This window comes from Rattus norvegicus, chromosome 5 (assembly GCF_021556685.1).
Source record: "Rattus norvegicus strain SHRSP/BbbUtx chromosome 5, alternate assembly SHRSP_T2T, whole genome shotgun sequence".
NCBI lineage: Eukaryota > Metazoa > Chordata > Mammalia > Rodentia > Muridae > Rattus > Rattus norvegicus.
The window spans coordinates 132,390,783-132,409,553 of record NC_141538.1 but is presented as its reverse complement, the minus strand read 5'-3'; the positions used below and the strand labels follow the sequence as shown (position 1 = coordinate 132,409,553).

The following is an 18,771-nucleotide window of genomic DNA, read 5'->3' as shown; positions in this document are numbered from 1 at the left end:
TTGTTTGTTTTTGTTTTTGTTTTTTTTTAGAAAAGATAAAATTTCTATTGGCAAACTATGCTGATAGAAAGGTGTGAAAGCCCATAAAATTGGATGCCAGAAAACAATGACAAACCAGCGGCAGCATCTTTCAGAGAGAACTGCACCTTGGATTTAGAATTCACTTTAGTCCATAAGCTCAAATTTCTTCTAAATAATTCCTATAACCCCCTTTGCAACAATACCGGAGGAGAGCAAAGTGGATATGGTATGGAACTGACCTTCATACATGCCTTTAAGGATTTGGAGGGACCACACCACCAAATGTTGGCAGGAGAGAGTGGAAAAGCCCATTTAAGAATGGCCAGACTTACTGATGTCATACAGACCCTAAGAGAACACAAATGCCAGCCCAGGTTACTGTATCCAGCAAAACTCTCAATTAACATTGATGGAGAAACCAAGATATTCCATGACAAAACCAAATTTACACAATATCTTTCCACAAATCCAGCACTACAAAGGATAATAAATGGTAAAGCCCAACATAAGGAGGCAAGCTATACCCTAGAAGAAGCAAGAAACTAATCGTCTTGGCAACAAAACAAAGAGAATGAAAGCACACAAACATAACCTCACATCCAAATATGAATATAAAGGGAAACAATAATCACTATTCCTTAATATCTCTCAATATCAATGGCCTCAACTCCCCAATAAAAAGACATAGATTAACAAACTGGATACGCAACGAGGACCCTGCATTCTGCTGCCTACAGGAAACACACCTCAGAGACAAAGACAGACACTACCTCAGAGTGAAAGGCTGGAAAACAACTTTCCAAGCAAATGGTCAGAAGAAGCAAGCTGGAGTAGCCATTCTAATATCAAATAAAATCAATTTCCAACTAAAAGTCATCAAAAAAGATAAGGAAGGACACTTCATATTCATCAAAGGAAAAATCCACCAAGATGAACTCTCAATCCTAAATATCTATGCCCCAAATACAAGGGCACCTACATACGTAAAAGAAACCTTACTAAAGCTCAAAACACACATTGCACCTCACACAATAATAGTGGGAGATTTCAACACCCCACTCTCATCAATGGACAGATCATGGAAACAGAAATTAAACAGAGATGTCGACAGACTAAGAGAAGTCATGAGCCAAATGGACTTAACGGATATTTATAGAACATGCTATCCTAAAGCAAAAGGATATACCTTCTTCTCAGCTCCTCATGGTACTTTCTCCAAAATTGACCATATAATTGGTCAAAAAACGGGCCTCAACAGGTACAGAAAGATAGAAATAATCCCATGCGTGCTATCGGACCACCACGGCCTAAAACTGGTCTTCAATAACAATAAGGGAAGAATGCCCATATATACGTGGAAATTGAACAATGCTCTACTCAATGATAACCTGGTCAAGGAAGAAATAAAGAAAGAAATTAAAAACTTTTTAGAATTTAATGAAAATGAAGATACAACATATCCAAACTTATGGGACACAATGAAAGCTGTGCTAAGAGGAAAACTCATAGCGCTGAATGCCTGCAGAAAGAAACAGGAAAGAGCATATGTCAGCAGCTTGACAGCACACCTAAAAGCTCTAGAACAAAAAGAAGCAAATACATCCAGGAGGAGTAGAAGGCAGAAAATAATCAAACTCAGAGCTGAAATCAACCAAGTAGAAACAAAAAGGACCATAGAAAGAATCAACAGAACCAAAAGTTGGTTCTTTGAGAAAATCAACAAGATAGATAAACCCTTAGCCAGACTAACGATAGGACACAGAGAGTGCGTCCAAATTAACAAAATCAGAAATGAAAAGGGAGACATAACTACAGATTCAGAGGAAATTCAAAAAATCATCAGATCTTACTATAAAAACCTATATTCAACAAAACTTGAAAATCTTCAGGAAATGGACAATTTCCTAGACAGATACCAGGTACCGAAGTTAAATCAGGAACAGATAAACCAGTTAAACAACCCCATAACTCCTAAGGAAATAGAAGCAGTCATTAAAGGTCTCCCAACCAAAAAGAGCCCAGGTCCAGACGGGTTTAGTGCAGAATTCTATCAAACCTTCATAGAAGACCTCATACCAATATTATCCAAACTATTCCACAAAATTGAAACAGATGGAGCCCTACCGAATTCCTTCTACGAAGCCACAATTACTCTTATACCTAAACCACACAAAGACACAACAAAGAAAGAGAACTTCAGACCAATTTCCCTTATGAATATCGACGCAAAAATACTCAATAAAATTCTCGCAAACCGAATTCAAGAGCACATCAAAACAATCATCCACCATGATCAAGTAGGCTTCATCCCAGGCATGCAGGGATGGTTTAATATACGGAAAACCATCAACGTGATCCATTATATAAACAAACTGAAAGAACAGAACCACATGATCATTTCATTAGATGCTGAGAAAGCATTTGACAAAATTCAACACCCCTTCATGATAAAAGTCCTGGAAAGAATAGGAATTCAAGGCCCATACCTAAACATAGTAAAAGCCATATACAGCAAACCAGTTGCTAACATTAAACTAAATGGAGAGAAACTTGAAGCAATCCCACTAAAATCAGGGACTAGACAAGGCTGCCCACTCTCTCCCTACTTATTCAATATAGTTCTTGAAGTTCTAGCCAGAGCAATCAGACAACAAAAGGAGATCAAGGGGATACAGATCGGAAAAGAAGAGGTCAAAATATCACTATTTGCAGATGACATGATAGTATATTTAAGTGATCCCAAAAGTTCCACCAGAGAACTACTAAAGCTGATAAACAACTTCAGCAAAGTGGCTGGGTATAAAATTAACTCAAATAAATCAGTTGCCTTCCTCTATTCAAAGGAGAAACAAGCCGAGAAAGAAATTAGGGAAACGACACCCTTCATAATAGACCCAAATAATATAAAGTACCTCGGTGTGACTTTAACCAAGCAAGTAAAAGATCTGTACAATAAGAACTTCAAGACACTGAGGAAAGAAATTGAAGAAGACCTCAGAAGATGGAAAGATCTCCCATGCTCATGGATTGGCAGGATTAATATAGTAAAAATGGCCATTTTACCAAAAGCAATCTACAGATTCAATGCAATCCCCATCAAAATACCAATCCAATTCTTCAAAGAGTTAGACAGAAGAATTTGCAAATTCATCTGGAATAACAAAAAACACAGGATAGCTAAAGCTATCCTCAACAATAAAAGGACTTCAGGGGGAATCACTATCCCTGAACTCAAGCAGTATTACAGAGCAATAGTGATAAAAACTGCATGGTATTGGTACAGAGACAGACAGATAGACCAATGGAATAGAATTGAAGACCCAGAAATGAACCCACACACCTATGGTCACTTGATTTTTGACAAAGGAGCCAAAACCATCCAATGGAAAAAAGATAGCATTTTCAGCAAATGGTGCTGGTTCAACTGGAGGGCAACATGTAGAAGAATGCAGATCGATCCATGCTTATCACCCTGTACAAAGCTTAAGTCCAAGTGGATCAAGGACCTCCACATCAAACCAGACACACTCAAACTAATAGAAGAAAAACTAGGGAAGCATCTGGAACACATGGGCACTGGAAAAAATTTCCTGAACAAAACACCAATGGCTTATGCTCTAAGATCAAGAATCGACAAATGGGATCTCATAACACTGCAAAGCTTCTGTAAGGCAAAGGACACTGTGGTTAGGACAAAACGGCAACCAACAGATTGGGAAAAGGTCTTTACCAATCCTACAACAGATAGAGGCCTTATATCCAAAATATACAAAGAACTCAAGAAGTTAGACCGCAGGGAAACAAATAACCCTATTAAAAAATGGGGTTCAGAGCTAAACAAAGAATTCACAGCTGAGGAATGCCGAATGGCTGAGAAACACCTAAAGAAATGTTCAACATCTTTAGTTATAAGGGAAATGCAAATCAAAACAACCCTGAGATTTCACCTCACATCAGTGAGAATGGCTAAGATCAAAAACTCAGGTGACAGCAGATGCTGGCGAGGATGTGGAGAAAGAGGAACACTCCTCCATTGTTGGTGGGATTGCAGACTGGTAAAACCATTCTGGAAATCAGTCTGGAGGTTCCTCAGAAAATTGGACATTGAACTGCCTGAGGATCCAGCTATACCTCTCTTGGGCGTATACCCAAAAGATGCCTCAACATATAAAAGAGACACGTGCTCCACTATGTTCATCGCAGCCTTATTTATAATAGCCAGAAGCTGGAAAGAACCCAGATGCCCTTCAACAGAGGAATGGATACAGAAAATGTGGTACATCTACACAAAGGAATATTACTCAGCTATCAAAAACAACGAGTTTATGAAATTCGTAGGCAAATGGTTGGAACTGGAAAATATCATCCTGAGTGAGCTAACCCAATCACAGAAAGACATACATGGTATGCACTCATTGATAAGTGGCTATTAGCCCAAATGCTTGAATTACCCTAGATCCCTAGAACAAACGAAACTCAAGACGGATGATCAAAATGTGTATGCTTCACTCCTCCTTTAAATGAGGAAAAAGAATACCCTTGGCAGGGAAGGGAGAGGCAAAGATTAAAACAGAGACTGAAGGAACACCCATTCAGAGCCTGCCCCACATGTGGCCCATACATATACAGCCACCCAATTAGACAAGATGGATGAAGCAAAGAAGTGCAGACCGACAGGAGCCGGATGTAGATTGCTCCTGAGAGACACAGCCAGAATACAGCAAATACAGAGGCGAATGCCAGCAGCAAACCACTGAACTGAGAATAGGTCCCCTGTTGAAGGAATCAGAGAAAGAACTGGAAGAGCTTGAAGGGGCTCGAGACCCCAAAAGTACAACAATGCCAAGCAACCAGAGCTTCCAGGGACTAAGCCACTACCTAAAGACTATACATGGACTGACCCTGGACTCTGACCCCATAGGTAGCAATGAATATCCTAGTAAGAGCACCAGTGGAAGGGGAAGCCCTGGGTCCTGCTAAGACTGAACCCCCAGTGAACTAGTCTATGGGGGGAGGGCGGCAATGGGGGGAGGGTTGGGAGGGGAACACCCATAAGGAAGGGGAGGGGGGAGGGGGATGTTTGCCCGGAAACCGGGAAAGGGAATAACACTCGAAATGTATATAAGAAATACTCAAGTTAATAAAAAAAAAAGAATTGAAGACTCAGAAATGAACCCACACACCTGTAGTCACTCAATCTTTGACAAAGGATCTAAAAGCATCCAGTGGAAAACGATAACATTTTCAACAAATGGTGCTGGTTCAATTGGAGGTCAGCATATATAAGAATCCAAATAGACCCATTGGTATTGCCCTGTACAAAGCTCAAGTCCAAGTAACCAGATACACTCAAACTAGTAGAAGAGAAAGTGGAGAAGAGCCTTGAACACATGGGTACAGGGAAAATTTTCCTGAATAGTACACCAATGGCTTATGCTCTAAGATCAAGAATCGACAAATGGGACTTCATAAAACCACAAAGTTTCTGTAATGCAAAGGACACTGTCAATAGGACAAAATGGCAACCAACCAATTGGGAAAAGATCTTTACCAACCCTACATCCAATAGAAGGCTAATATCCAATATATACAAAGAATTCAAGAAGTTAGATTCCAGAGAGCCAAATAACCCTATTAAAAATGGGGAACGAGCTAAACAAAGAATTATCAACTGAGGAATATTGAATGGCTGAGAAGTACCTAAAGAAATGTTCAACATCCTTATTCATCAGGGAAATGCAAATCAAAATAACCGAGATTCCCCCTTACACCAGTCATATGGCTAAGATCAAAAACTCAGGTGACAGCAGATGCTGGTGAGGATGTGGAGAAAGAGGAACACTCCTCCATTGTTGGTGGAATTGCAAACTGGTACAACCACTCTGGAAATCAATCTGGCAGTTCCTCAGAAAATTGGACATTGCACAACCTGAGGACCCAGCTATACCATTCCTGTGCATACACCAAAAAGATGCCGCAACACATAACAAAGACACATGCTCCACTATGTTCATAGCAGCCTTATTTATAATAGCCAGAAGCTGGAAAGAACCCAGATGCCCTTCAACAGAGGAATGGATACAGAAAATGTGGTACATCTACACAATGGAATATTACTCAGCTATCAAAAACAATGACTTTATGAAATTCTTAGACAAATGGAAGGAACTAGAAACTATCATCCTGGGTTGGGGATTTAGCTCAGTGGTAGAGCAGTTGCCTAGCAAGTGCAAGGCCCTGGGTTCGGCCCCCAGCTCCGAAAATAAGAAAAAAAAGAAAAAAGAAAAAGAGAAAATATCATCCTGAGTGAGGCAATTCATTAAAAAAAAAACAACAACAACAACAAAAAAACCTCACATGGTTTGCACTCACTGATAAGTGGATATTATCCCAAAAGCTTGGATTACCCCAGATACAATCCATAAAATTCATGAAGCTGAAGAAGAAGGTCGACCAAACTGCAGATGTTTCAGCCCTTCTTAGAAGGGGAACATAAATATTCATAGGAGGAAATATGGAGACAAAGTTTGGACCAGAGACTGAAGGAAAGGCCATCCAGAGACTGCCCCACCTGGGGATCTATCCCATACACATACAGCCACCAAACCCAGACAATATTGCTGATGCCAAGAAGTACAAGCTGACAGGACCCTAATATAGCTGTCTCCTGAGAGGCTCTGCCAGAACATGATGAATGCAGAGGTGGTTATTCACAGACAACCATTGAACTGAGAACAGGGTCCCCAATAGAGGAGTTAGAGAAAGGATTGAAGGAGCTGAAGGGGCTTGCAACCCCATAAGAACAACAATACCAGCCAACCAGAGCTCCCAGGGACTAACCAACATCCTAAGAGTAGACATGGACAGACCCATGGCTCCAGCTGCATATATAGCAGAGGATGGCCTTGTTGGGCATCCATGGGAGAGGAAGCCCTTGATCCTGCCAAGGTTCGACACCTCAGTGTAGGGGAAAGTTGTGGGGGAGGTGGGAAGTGGTTGGTGTATTGGGGAACACCCTCATAGAAGCAGGGGTAGGTGGGATGGAATAGGGGGTTTATGGACGGGAAACCTGGAAAAGGAAAACATTTGAAATATAAATTTAAAATATCCAATAGAAAAAAAAAAAGAATGGCCAGACTTGGGGTTGGGGATTTAGCTCAGTGGTAGAGCGCTTGCCTAGGAAGCGCAAGGCCCTCAGTTCGGTCCCCAGCTCCGAAAAAAAGAACCAAAAAAAAAAAAAAAAAAAGAATGGCCAGACTTGGGAAAGCCCTGGCTTCTCCGTCTCATTGCTCATTGCAGAGAATACTCTGCCGGTCTTGCTGAGCCAGAAACCATCATGTTTTAAGGTGATGGGCTCAGTCTTGGTGTCTGTGGGCAGAACATCCGGTTCTTACTATGATCTCTCTAAGGCTCTAGGAAGTCTGAAACAAAGATCTACCACCTGGTCTACTCCTTGCTAGTCCCTCCTTCTGAGGCTATCTCCAGGGCCTCTCAAGTTCTCTGAGAAGTAACTGGGGTTCACTAGAACATCAGTAGGCTGGGTCCTAACTCATGCCACTAGCATATGAGATTTTCAGTTCACAGTAGGAACTCTATGACTAAGAGTGACAAAAGGCTAGTGTGAGCACTTTAATATGGGGAAGGGGTAGTTTGTACATATAGTGAGTGGGCCTCCAATATCCGTGGGTTCTGCACTAGAAGATTCAACTAGCCATGGATAGAAAATAGTTTTACAAAATTGAGTCTGTACTGACTGTTTACGGATAATTTTCTTGTTATTATTTCCTAAAATACAGTATAACACTGACTTGCACGACACTTACAATATTTCGGATATTATGTTATCTAGAGATGAGTTAAAATATATGTTGAGGTAGCTGGTGACTCATACTTTTAATCTCAGCACTTGTGAGGCAGAGTCAGGAAAACGATTCTTTGTGAGTTTGAGGCCAACCTGGTCTACACAGCAAGTTCAGGACTGTCAGGACTACATAGAGAGACCCTGTCTAAAAAAGACAATACATATATACCTTGAAGTATACAGTAGGATCTATGTATATATGCAAATACTATAACATTATACACAAGAGACTAGAACACTAGAATATCAGGATTTCTGGATTCTGGTAGCATCTTGGAACATCAAGGAACAACTGTGTTCATAATTTATCTTATCCTTTTCCTGATTTGAACATTCTCTACTATAATTCTTTCTCTGAGAGAAATGAATTGATTTTAAAACTCAAAGGATAAAAACTAGTAAGTTCTATCAGAATGTCACAGACCCAATAAAACAAGTTTGAGATAAGCTAAAACTAGTGAATACATTTTCTTTACAAAGAAATCAAGCAAGGTGGAAAGTGGCTCCCAGTTTTCACTATGGTGAACTTAAGGGAATATTTTTTGGGAAGCTGGGAGGAAAAGCAGTTTATCAAAAGCAGGGAGGTAGATGTAGAAGGTAGGGGTGGGTGGGGCGGGGAAGATGGAGGGTCAGAAGAAAAGGGGTGAGAAGAAAAAGAAGAGGGAGGAAGGAAGGGAGGGAGGTGAGAAGGAGTAATAAGTAGGGAGAGAAAACCACATGATTGGTGAGGAGGGACTGGAGAGAAGAGAGGGAAAGAGAGAAGAAAGACAGAAAATGGTGAGTAGAGCAAAGAGAAAGTGAGGGAGAAGAAGCTAGGAAGTACAGGTATGGTGGTAAATGAGAAAGACAGGAGCACAAGTGGGAAGGACATGGGCCCCGGGGCCTAAGGGAGATTTGGGGCCTGAAAGCAGCAATTGAGATGTCTATGTCCATATGAAGTGCATGTGAGGGTCAGAGACAAACCAAACAGACCAGAGACACCACCAATAGAATCTTCTACATTCCTCCTCATCCCAGAGACTAGCACTTTTCTTAGGTGACATCAAACTTTTGACCTGCCTAGAAAACCCTCTCGTTTGATGCCCCCAGCTAGATGAAGGCTGGTCTAGATATAGTAGGGACCAGGCAAGGATACAGGCTTCTTCAGTGTAGGGCACAGCAGCTGTAGTACCCCCAATGATATAACTGTAGAAGGAAACCTCTAGGGTATAGCAGTATGATGTGTGATCCAGAAGCCCACCAAGGAAACGCCGGCCAGTTCCTGCTTTCACAGCATCCCGGTTGAAGGATGTGCTAGTCTGTGAAAGATAAAGTTGGGAAGAAACAGAGAATGAGACCAGCTCTTAGACAATAAGCAAATCCCATGCCTCTAGTTCTTAGTTTCCTCATCTGACAAATGGGATCTGCTTCCCCATCTCAGTTATTGTGAGGACTGGTTAGTCAACAAATGTATCGGAAGCATCCATAAGGGTTTCTGGGGCATAGATACCTGTAGGAATCTGAGTGGGACTGGTGAAGGAGTGAAAAGGAGAGAGGGGGTACATAAACTATACTATGATTATAATGAGAATGAAATGTTCAACATGATGATACTGTTCCCTGACTAGTATCATGTTTTAGTTTTAAAAGAACTCATTGAAATAGGTGTTCATTTTTTATTTCTCTGTAGATGAGGAAACCACAGATGAGGAAACCGCAGTTCACAAATGTATAAGTAAGCAAATCAGCATAGATGTGAAGTTCACAGATGTGAACTTAGTGGCTCCAGGTATCCCTACGAGAGAAGTGAATTCATGTCCAACAAAAGCTAGGGAGATCAAGGATGCTCCTTTTGTACACTGTGGCCAGCACCCATTAGGGAAAACAACAAGGGAAGCAGGCTAGACTTAGGTCTTCTTGTTCAGACATGTAAGTTTTGCTTCCCACCGTTTGATAGCTAACAGCTGCCCTTTTGGTGGTCCTCAGTTTCTGTGTAGTAGAGGTGAAGGCAAGTGTAAAAAGGTCATAGAATCTCCAGTGCAAAAGCTTTGAAATCTATGTGGTAAGACATTAACTCTCCCATTTTGGAGCCAGTTCTTGAGAGTCAGAGAAGAGATAGGAATGGAACTGGGATAGATGATCTTGAGGGCAGCCCAGAGCTCCCGAAGAAGCCAGGATACAGAAACATCACCAGGAACAGAAACATGGCCCAGATGATGTCTGTTCTGTAGATCCAGGAACCTTAACTCCTGTGAGTATCTCAGACCTATGGCATACCTTCCAGTAAGCTATCGGCTGCAGCCTGCTCTGAAATCACCATCATTGCAAAGGCTCTATAGGTTCCTACGCAAACAAATATTTTTGTTCCATAGCTGCTAATGGGCAGATGCCTGTTTGATTCTACATCCTAAATTCTAGGTGACTTTGCAGTAGATTCTCAACTTTTCTAGTCCATAGGATTCTCTTGGTTATAAAAATGGACGTGCTAAACAACCTTCAAACCTCCTTTCTAGGCCTGACATCCAAAGACTGCAATTCACAGAGCATCTTACCACATACGGAAATCCATCATCCTCACTAATGTCCAGCCTGAAGCAATGAGCAGGTGAGTTTTCAGCTCATCAACTTCAAAAATTGCCATGACCTCTGTGGGCCTCTTCCCAACTGCCACATGGCAGTAACAAGGCCCAGAGATTTAGTATCAAAACAAAGGGAAAAGAACAAAACTATCCCAATGTCCCAATAGTGCATGTTGATGTCTCTCCTCATCTTCTCTCCCTGCTTTTTTCTGACGTTGCTTTGTGCTACAGAATTTCTAACTTCCTCCTCCCAGCCTATCCCATCCACTTCAGATGCCTCTGAAGGTTGTTGAGGTCTTCTCTGCCTGCAAGGGACTTTCATATCTGTAGCTGCATATGTCTTCCCAGGAAGCAACAGTGCAGGCTAGGTAAAAAGAAATATACTCACCAATTACTGACAAAGAAATTGGGGCCAAGAAAGTCACGGAAGATGAGAATGGTGGGTGTATAATGCCTTGAGCAGACACATTGTTCTCCTGCTGGAAGAACTTGGGCAAGTGAAAACAGACCACAGGCTAGGCACGAAACAAGGAGACCGTGTGATGGGTTGCTTTGCCTTGTTAATGCTGGAGTCAGAGACACTAAACTAGGTGACAAGACAGGCCAAACACTCCCCTGTCAGGCCAAATGAAAATGAACCAGAGGAGAGGGAGGTGTGGGAGGAAGAGGTGCTGAGGCACCCAGGGTGGGGACTGGCTATGCCAGCACTTTTCACTTACATAGGAGAAGTCCTCGGCATTCTGGCAAAGGAGTTTTGGGAAAATGGACTGCCTTTGGAACCTTTCCTCATCCTCAAAGATGTTGCCATACATGAAGCCATTCATCATAGTGGAGTGGGCATGGATGTCAATATAGAACTCTAGGCTTGTTTTCTGTTGAAAGAAAGGATAACAAATGAGAAGGCTGGGCCTACAGAGCTGCCTTAAAGGAGGCCACACTGTGCACATCCTTTCCAGCTGGCTGCTTTTGTTTTTTTCTTTGTCAATAGACTTGACAGCTATTTGCAATGTGATTGGAGGGTAGGAGACAGGCGAGGATCGACTTCTGTTCATTTTTAACTAATGTCTCCTCAATGTCAGGAGGCACCACTGGTAGCATCTGTCTTTTAGAGGTCTTCAAGAAATGAGGGGTTTGTGGTATTTTCAACTAAGTTACTTACATAGAACATGATTTGGCACTTTGAGAAGTTATTATCTGATTATTAAGAAATACCTTCCAGGAAATCATTGTATGTACATTAGCCATTCCTGTGATTTTGTTTTAACTTCCATCTCTAGCTGAGGAGTCTGAGTAAATTGTGCTCCTACTTTGAGCCTTGGGATTTAAAAAAACCCTTTTCTTTTAATTTTGAAGTTATAATTACATCATTTCTCCATTCTCTTTCCTCACTCCAAAGCCTCCCATATATCTCTCCTGCTCGCTTTCAAATTCATGTTCTCTTTTTACATTAATTGTCACTTCATGCATACATATATTAGTGTGCTTTTGCCCAGGAAGACTTTCTCCTACTCCGAAGATTCCTTAGCTGTAGTTCTTTGTATAGGATCGAAGCTCGTGGTCTTTGCCCTGGTTCACTTTGGCGTGTCTATTGTTCTTGTTCAGTTCATGTTCCGGCAGTCATGCCGGTGAGACTTTGCAGGTGTGGCTTCTGACATTACTAGGAGATACAATCTCACAGCAAATCCCCTGGCTCTTAAACATCTTTCTGCCCCATCTTCTGCAATGACCCCTGAGGCTTAGGTGCTGGAATGTTTTGTAGATGTATCCGGGACTCCATAATGCTGCGCTTTGATTGGTTGTGGTTTCCTATAATGGTCTCCATCTGCTGCAAAGAGAAGTTCTTAGATGAAGGAGAGGTGAGGAGTACACTGCTCTGTGGGTATGGGGAGGTGAGGAGTATACTGCTCTGTGGGTATGGGGCAGACATGTAGAGTGTATTTTGGAAGTGGTGGCTATTATGACTCCAGTAGCCTTAGATAGTTGGGTATAGGGTATTTTGAATCTGAGAAATACATATTTTGATTCTAGTCTTAGAGTTCTACTGGGAAGGAAACCCAGGGGTAAGAATTGTCATCCTTTCGTGTGTATCCTAGGCATGCTGGGCTCCATTCTAGAGACTTCAGTCATGATGACTTAATTAGCTCTTTCATTTAACCTTTTGTCATGATGTCTCATCTTTTCCCCAATAACAAAGGAACAGTTCCTTATTGGGGAGGCTTTGTAATCTGTAAATGACATTGCTGAGACTGTCTGCATACATGGTTAAGACACTTCCTAGCTTGATATGACATTATTTATTAAATTCTCTGAAGGTGGAGGGTTGCCTATAAGGACTTAATGTCTATAAGTACAGGATGCTCAGGACTGTCAGCAGAATGATGACAGCAGGTACCACAACAGAGTGGAGGAAACTAGAGGACTTTTAGGACATTAGGTCTTTAGTGTCTCTCAAATACAATCATCCTCCTCTTTCTACATGTCATAAAATAATGATGATAATAATAATAACAAAAAATAATAATAAAATAATAATAATAATAATGGTAATGATGCCATTATAATAATAAAGCCATTATCATTGTCATCTCCATCACCATCACCACCACCACCACCATCATCATTATAATTATTATTATTATTATTACAAAGACCTAAATGTGAAAAAAAGATTTGCCTGAGCTCACAGAATATTGGGACCAATGCCCAGGACTCTCGCTTGACTCCTGACAAAATTGACTTGTCGAAACTGACTAACACTAGCCATGTTGGTTACCTAACCCTCTTCTTTCTGGTTTCTAGTCCTAGAGAAGAAGAAAAGTCCACATGTAGGAGGATTCACCCTCCTTGGGACTCTTTTAAATGAAGTTACTGCCAAATAAAATCCATGTTGCTTCTAGAATGTGGGCTTGATGACTGTCATTTCATTTGCCTCAGAGTTGGAGTGAAGAATTATGTCTTTCTGAGCTCCTGGTTCTCTGGGTAGCATACAGTCTCTTCTGAGAGCAACATGATGCAGCTCTCTGTGTGATATTAAACTCATCATTTTCGGCTTTGGAGGAGGAATACACAATGATCCAACAGGAGCCCCATAAAAGCCATCTTTGCAATTTTATTTTCTTCAATTGTCTGTCTTTTCCTCTGAGCTTCTGATGAGCTGCAGAGGAAAGGAAGAGGGAGACAGATGACTTGAGAAATGTGTGAGGAAAAACTACAGTTTATATCTCTGACTGCCAGAGACAGAGAAGACTTGGAAACCAGTCTCTCTGACCTATCTCCAATCAGACCGGAGTGGGGACATTTGTGCCAGGCTGGCTGGCAACCTGGTGACAGAGCAAGAAGTAGAACCAGGCCCCTCTGACAGCCACTTGGGTATGGTATCTCTTGTCCCACAAATCTCACATTCTCACACCGGGAGGCTAATGTGACTTCACTGTAAATTACCAGCAGATAAATTTCAATTGGTTGACACATATGGTTCAGAAGTTAAAAGTCGTGTAATATTTTACAGTGAAAAACATTCCTCCCACCCCATCCTGCAATCAAACAAACAGTTTTGCTATCAAGTTAGCACGAACTCTTCCAGAGGCAGTTTGTGTATAAACAAGGAAATAGTGTCCCCACTCCAAAATAGTATGTTCAGGTCTTTCCTTTCTTCCTCCTGTGACTTAGAAATTTTTTTTCAATGCATAGTTGCTTCATTCTTTTTCACAGTTAATTAACTTCCTATCTGATGGACATATAAGGAGTTTCCAGTCTTTTTCTGTTACCATTGGTGCTTTGATGATGGACTTTGCAAATACAGCAGTTTATACAGATGCAGTTATATTCTGGATTCATAGAAATGAAATCACTAAGATCGCACATGCATGAGCATACACACATATACATACACACACATGCACACGCATGAGCACACGCACGCATACACACACATTTGCACACATGTAATTCTAATGAATACTAGCAGGATAGCAGGATCCCTTAAAAGGGCTGGTATACTCACAACAGCGTATCAGGGCCTAATCACCTTGACAACATGGATACATTTTTACCTTTTGAAATTTATCATTTTTGATGGGTGGGAAGTGATATCTAAGATTAGTTTTAATGTGAATTTCTGTGACTGCAATTATCTTTTATTATCTAGTTAAACTTCTTCTCATACATGTAAGAATTATTTGCATTTCCCCTGAAATGGCTGCTCATTTTCTTTGCTCAGTTTAGAATTGAGTTACTAGGCTCTCTCTCCCTCCCTCTCCCTCCCTCTACCTCCCTGTCCCTGTCCCTGTCCCTGTCCCTGTCCCTGTCCCTCCCTCCCTCCTTCCCTCTCCTCTCCTCTCCTCTTCTCTTCTCTCCCTCCCTCCCTCTCTCTCTCTCTCTCTCTCTCTCTCTCTCTCTCTCTCTCTCTGATTTACTGATTTATAAGAAGCTGTATATTACACAAATTCACCTTTCTGTGTTAAAGAAAATACTTTTTCATTCTTTTCTTTTTATGTTACTTTTACTAGAACACCCCTTCATGAACGAACTTTTAAATGATTTTTTTCTTAATGTAATCACATTTATCATCCTTTTCTACGGGGTTTCTGACTTGACTTCTTTTATCATTTCTTTTTTTCCTTGTTCCGTTGTTTACCTTTAAGTATTTTCACTTGTGTTTAGATGGGTTGGTTGGTATGAAAGAGAAGGGTTTTCAGAGAGGGATAACTAACACCAAAGATGTTTGAAAAGGTCTTGTAGAAACGTATTATTCATTAGGCACCACTCATATATAGCTTCAGGCTGGAAGCTTTGTTTCTGTTGGCTAGTTTTCCTAGACCAGAAGATGCTCTGTAGCTGTGAATATTGTGAATTGCAATATGACCAGCACCACAATGTTATGAAGGTAACCACCATTATGTGACCAGGTTTGAGGTCCACTTCACATAAGGAAATGTATGTATAGTATTGTTAATTAAGCCAAGAACTTAGGCTTGAGCAGTTCCCCAAGGGTGAACCACATTTAACTATTCTCCTAACTGTTCCTAGTCTCCAACTTCCTTCCGAATTCCTAGCTCTCTGTCTGACATTAGTGCAGTTCTCAGACCTCACCAGAGAAATATTTTTTGTGGAGTCACGATAGGCCAGTGTGCAAAGAATAAATGCATGGAATGTTCAACCATAAACAGGGCATCTTATCACTCCCTGCTATTCCTGACGCGCAGGAACCATTGATGAAGAGTGGCCAGCAAGACTGTACGTGCCGGAGGTTGGGAAGGAGTAGAGCAAAACAGTGTCATCTGCAGTCAGGAAGTCCAAGCAGCTTAGGACTACCCAAGACCTACAAGACCAAGGCAGTCAATATCCTAGCATGGAAAGGAGAGGAGGCATCAGTTTTCTTTAAGAGTATAGGACACCCATGTTCCAATGGATGGCCCTACATCCATGGGAGTATGGGCAGCACAAATTGAACTCAGTGGGTTATTGAAAAAACAAAAAAGGGAATGAGAAGGTGTGGGACGATCTGGACGTCTTTAGGAGAAGAGTCAGGGGTAAGGATGATCAAAATACATTATATGCATGCATAAAATTGTTAATAAAATATCATAGACATAAATACAAAATAAATGGTGAATGGACGAGACACAAAGAGCCTTCGTTAAGCTTCATTAGTTCTCATTATCAATGAATGTAACTCATTCATTTTCTATACAGCTTTGTGACTGGGCCTTGATGCTTACTTGTTACTGCAAGCTCAATCTAAGTGATGAGATTTCCTATGATTTCCTTAGGAAGAGGCCCAGGTCTGGTCCAAATTTTCTCCTTCTCTTGCTCAGTCAGTCTACTCGCACAATCACGTCTTAATAGAGTTCCCTGCTGTTTTAAAGTGGTCTTTCCATATGCAAACACTTCCACTGCTGTAGTTCAGACTGCTCTCCAGTTCTTTATTGCTTACAGGACAGAGACCAGGTCTGGTTTATAGTTCTTCATTACTTACAGGATAGAGACTTTTAGAGCCCCTGCATGATCTGGTTTCTCATCAGAATCAGCCTTCATCATTTTCTGCCACATGGTGCTATCTGGAGAACCTTGAACCACTGTGCTCAACATCTTTATCTCTGAATCCACACGATAGCTATTCCTCTGCCTGGATACTATCTATCTAGTTAACTCTTCCCAACCTTGAAATGTAAGGCATAAGCTGACAGATGTTTGTCCGTCCTGTTTTCTTGGGGGCCGGGGGACAAGGAAGACAGTCCCCATTTTCTCTTGCTATTTAGCTGGGATCAAACAAGATGCAGGCTACAATAGACACTGCCATGTTGGGGCAGGCCATAACATTTGCATATGATCAACCAAATTTGTACTTCCTGGAAACTACCTGTAACAATTATAATGTCATAAGAAAAAAAATATGCCTATTGTCAGGTCCCAAAGAAAGGTTGGGACAAGTCTCACTCAGTACTTGTGGCTCATCCATCCCAGTACTTCTCATCCTGCCCTCTACCCTGAGTCTCTCCAGCACAGGGGTAGGCTTCCTTCTCCCAGCTTTTCTTTACTAAGTAACTCAGCCATTTTGGTTACATGCTTCCTCGGTTCCCATGCATCCTCTTTGCAGCTTTCTCTTCTTTTTCTCCCTCACTCTTCCCCACTCCTCTTCTCGTGGCCCACTTCTGTCTGGACTCTTCTAGATGCCTCTGGCTGTTCTCTCCCTCACATCTACAATAAAACTTTTAACCACACCTAAGAGAGCTCCTGTTGTGTTTTACTTACCCAGGTTCCTGAATCAATACTTACATAAAAGTGGTCAGGAGGCCTGCATCTGACTGCCAAGTGAGGCATGAATGAACCTTTAGTATATCACAGCCACTGACACAGTATTATTCATTTTGTTTAGTACAAAATCTTGGTTTAGAATGCTTTATTTTGCTGAGTGTGATGGTGGTACGTATCTGTCATCTCACATACTTAAAAGAGGTGGAGTTCAAAGATTGCAAATTTGGGGCCAGCCTAAGCACCTGAAGGAAATGTTGTCTAAAAATGAGAGAGGAGATAGAGAGAGATAGAGGAAGAGGGAAAGGGAGAGAGATATATTGGGATGTATCTTGTTGGTAGAACAGTTACCTAGTACGCTCAAGGCCCTGGGTTCAATCCCTGGTAGTGTACCATCTCCTCAAAGGCCTTATTTTATGCCTTTGGCTAAGTGATTAGCCCCCTTCACGATCTTGTAATTCTTTATTTCCATCTCTCATTCAGATGTGAAGTCTGTGATGGTATGGATCATATATTAGCAATTTCATAAAACCCACAGGGTCAGAACTAAAGTTGGTATAGAGACTGTTATCAAAGCTTGCTGAAGGAAGGAATGAGAAAACCAGCTCAGGAATGGACAAGTGAATTAATGAATGAGCAAACGCATCTTCAGGTCTGTGTGGGGTCTTTTTCCTCCTGTTTTAGCAATCAAATGTCTTATTTTCTGTGGCCATGCTACACAGAGCAAGGGATCTGTCGCAGATGCGGGGCCTTTAATTATAACTTGGGAATGAGAACAGAAGTGGGCGAAGGGACATCTCTGTTCTTTCCTCCCAAACTTAAGAACCTTAATTAAAACCAAGTGATGAAGGGCTGTCCCCTCGCCAGCAGCCAACAGCTCGTCCTGCAATCAGGGGCCTAAAGAGTAAATTAAAATCAGTGCCAATAAAATTAAAACTACCTCGGGGCATATTTGCAACATAATTTAGTGTGGAGTTCATTTTCTTTTGGACACCAGGGAGCAAATGGGTTTTCATTCTGTGTTCTGAGCTGCTTCGTCTCACTCTGCACAAGCCAAAGCCTGAGCTTGGTGCTCTGACACCGTGTACAATCCTTTGCACTGGGGACTGCTTTAGCGTTTATCGCATATTCAGTCAGATGGAGGGAAACCTAGGGAACTGGGCTTCTGGAGTGGCAGCAGGGATTTAGTTGATGTGTGGTTGGGTTTGGGCAATGATGGACTGAGAAGGGTGAATTCTGTTAACCTTCTTGATTTGAAGATGGAAGAATGGACAGGTGAGATGGGAATCCAGGGAGACTGACCACAAGGTCCCTTTCTTTGTTCCTGTGTCCTCAGGAACTTGCAGTCTAGCAAGCAGTTGCTTGATCATAGCCAAGCACATGCCATGCAGGATCCTTCCCCTCTGAGCTGAAGAACTGTATGTCTGGGCATGACTGGCCTCAGATACTCAAAGGGGCTTTGAGGTGAGTGTGTGTACAGAATGAGGGAGAAGTGTTCCAGAATAGCCTGATAACTTCCCAGCTAAGATTCAGTCCCAAGATGTTATTCCTGAGGAACTCAGGCAAACAAAAACAAAC

The 18,771-nt window shown here is 41.6% G+C and overlaps 1 protein-coding gene across 4 annotated transcripts in view; it reads right to left on the bottom strand.

Annotated features, from left to right (window-relative positions):
* Agbl4 (AGBL carboxypeptidase 4) overlaps nt 1–18,771 on the bottom strand; it is a 1,315,938-nt gene that overhangs the window by 45,354 nt on the left and 1,251,813 nt on the right. For all 4 annotated transcript variants that reach the window (XM_087659984.1, XM_087659985.1, XM_087659983.1 and 1 more), the window contains 2 exon segments: nt 11,160–11,312; nt 9,018–9,180 (listed from right to left, as the gene is read on the bottom strand). In XM_087659984.1, coding sequence (XP_087516110.1) covers nt 9,018–9,180; nt 11,160–11,312 — 316 coding nt within the window.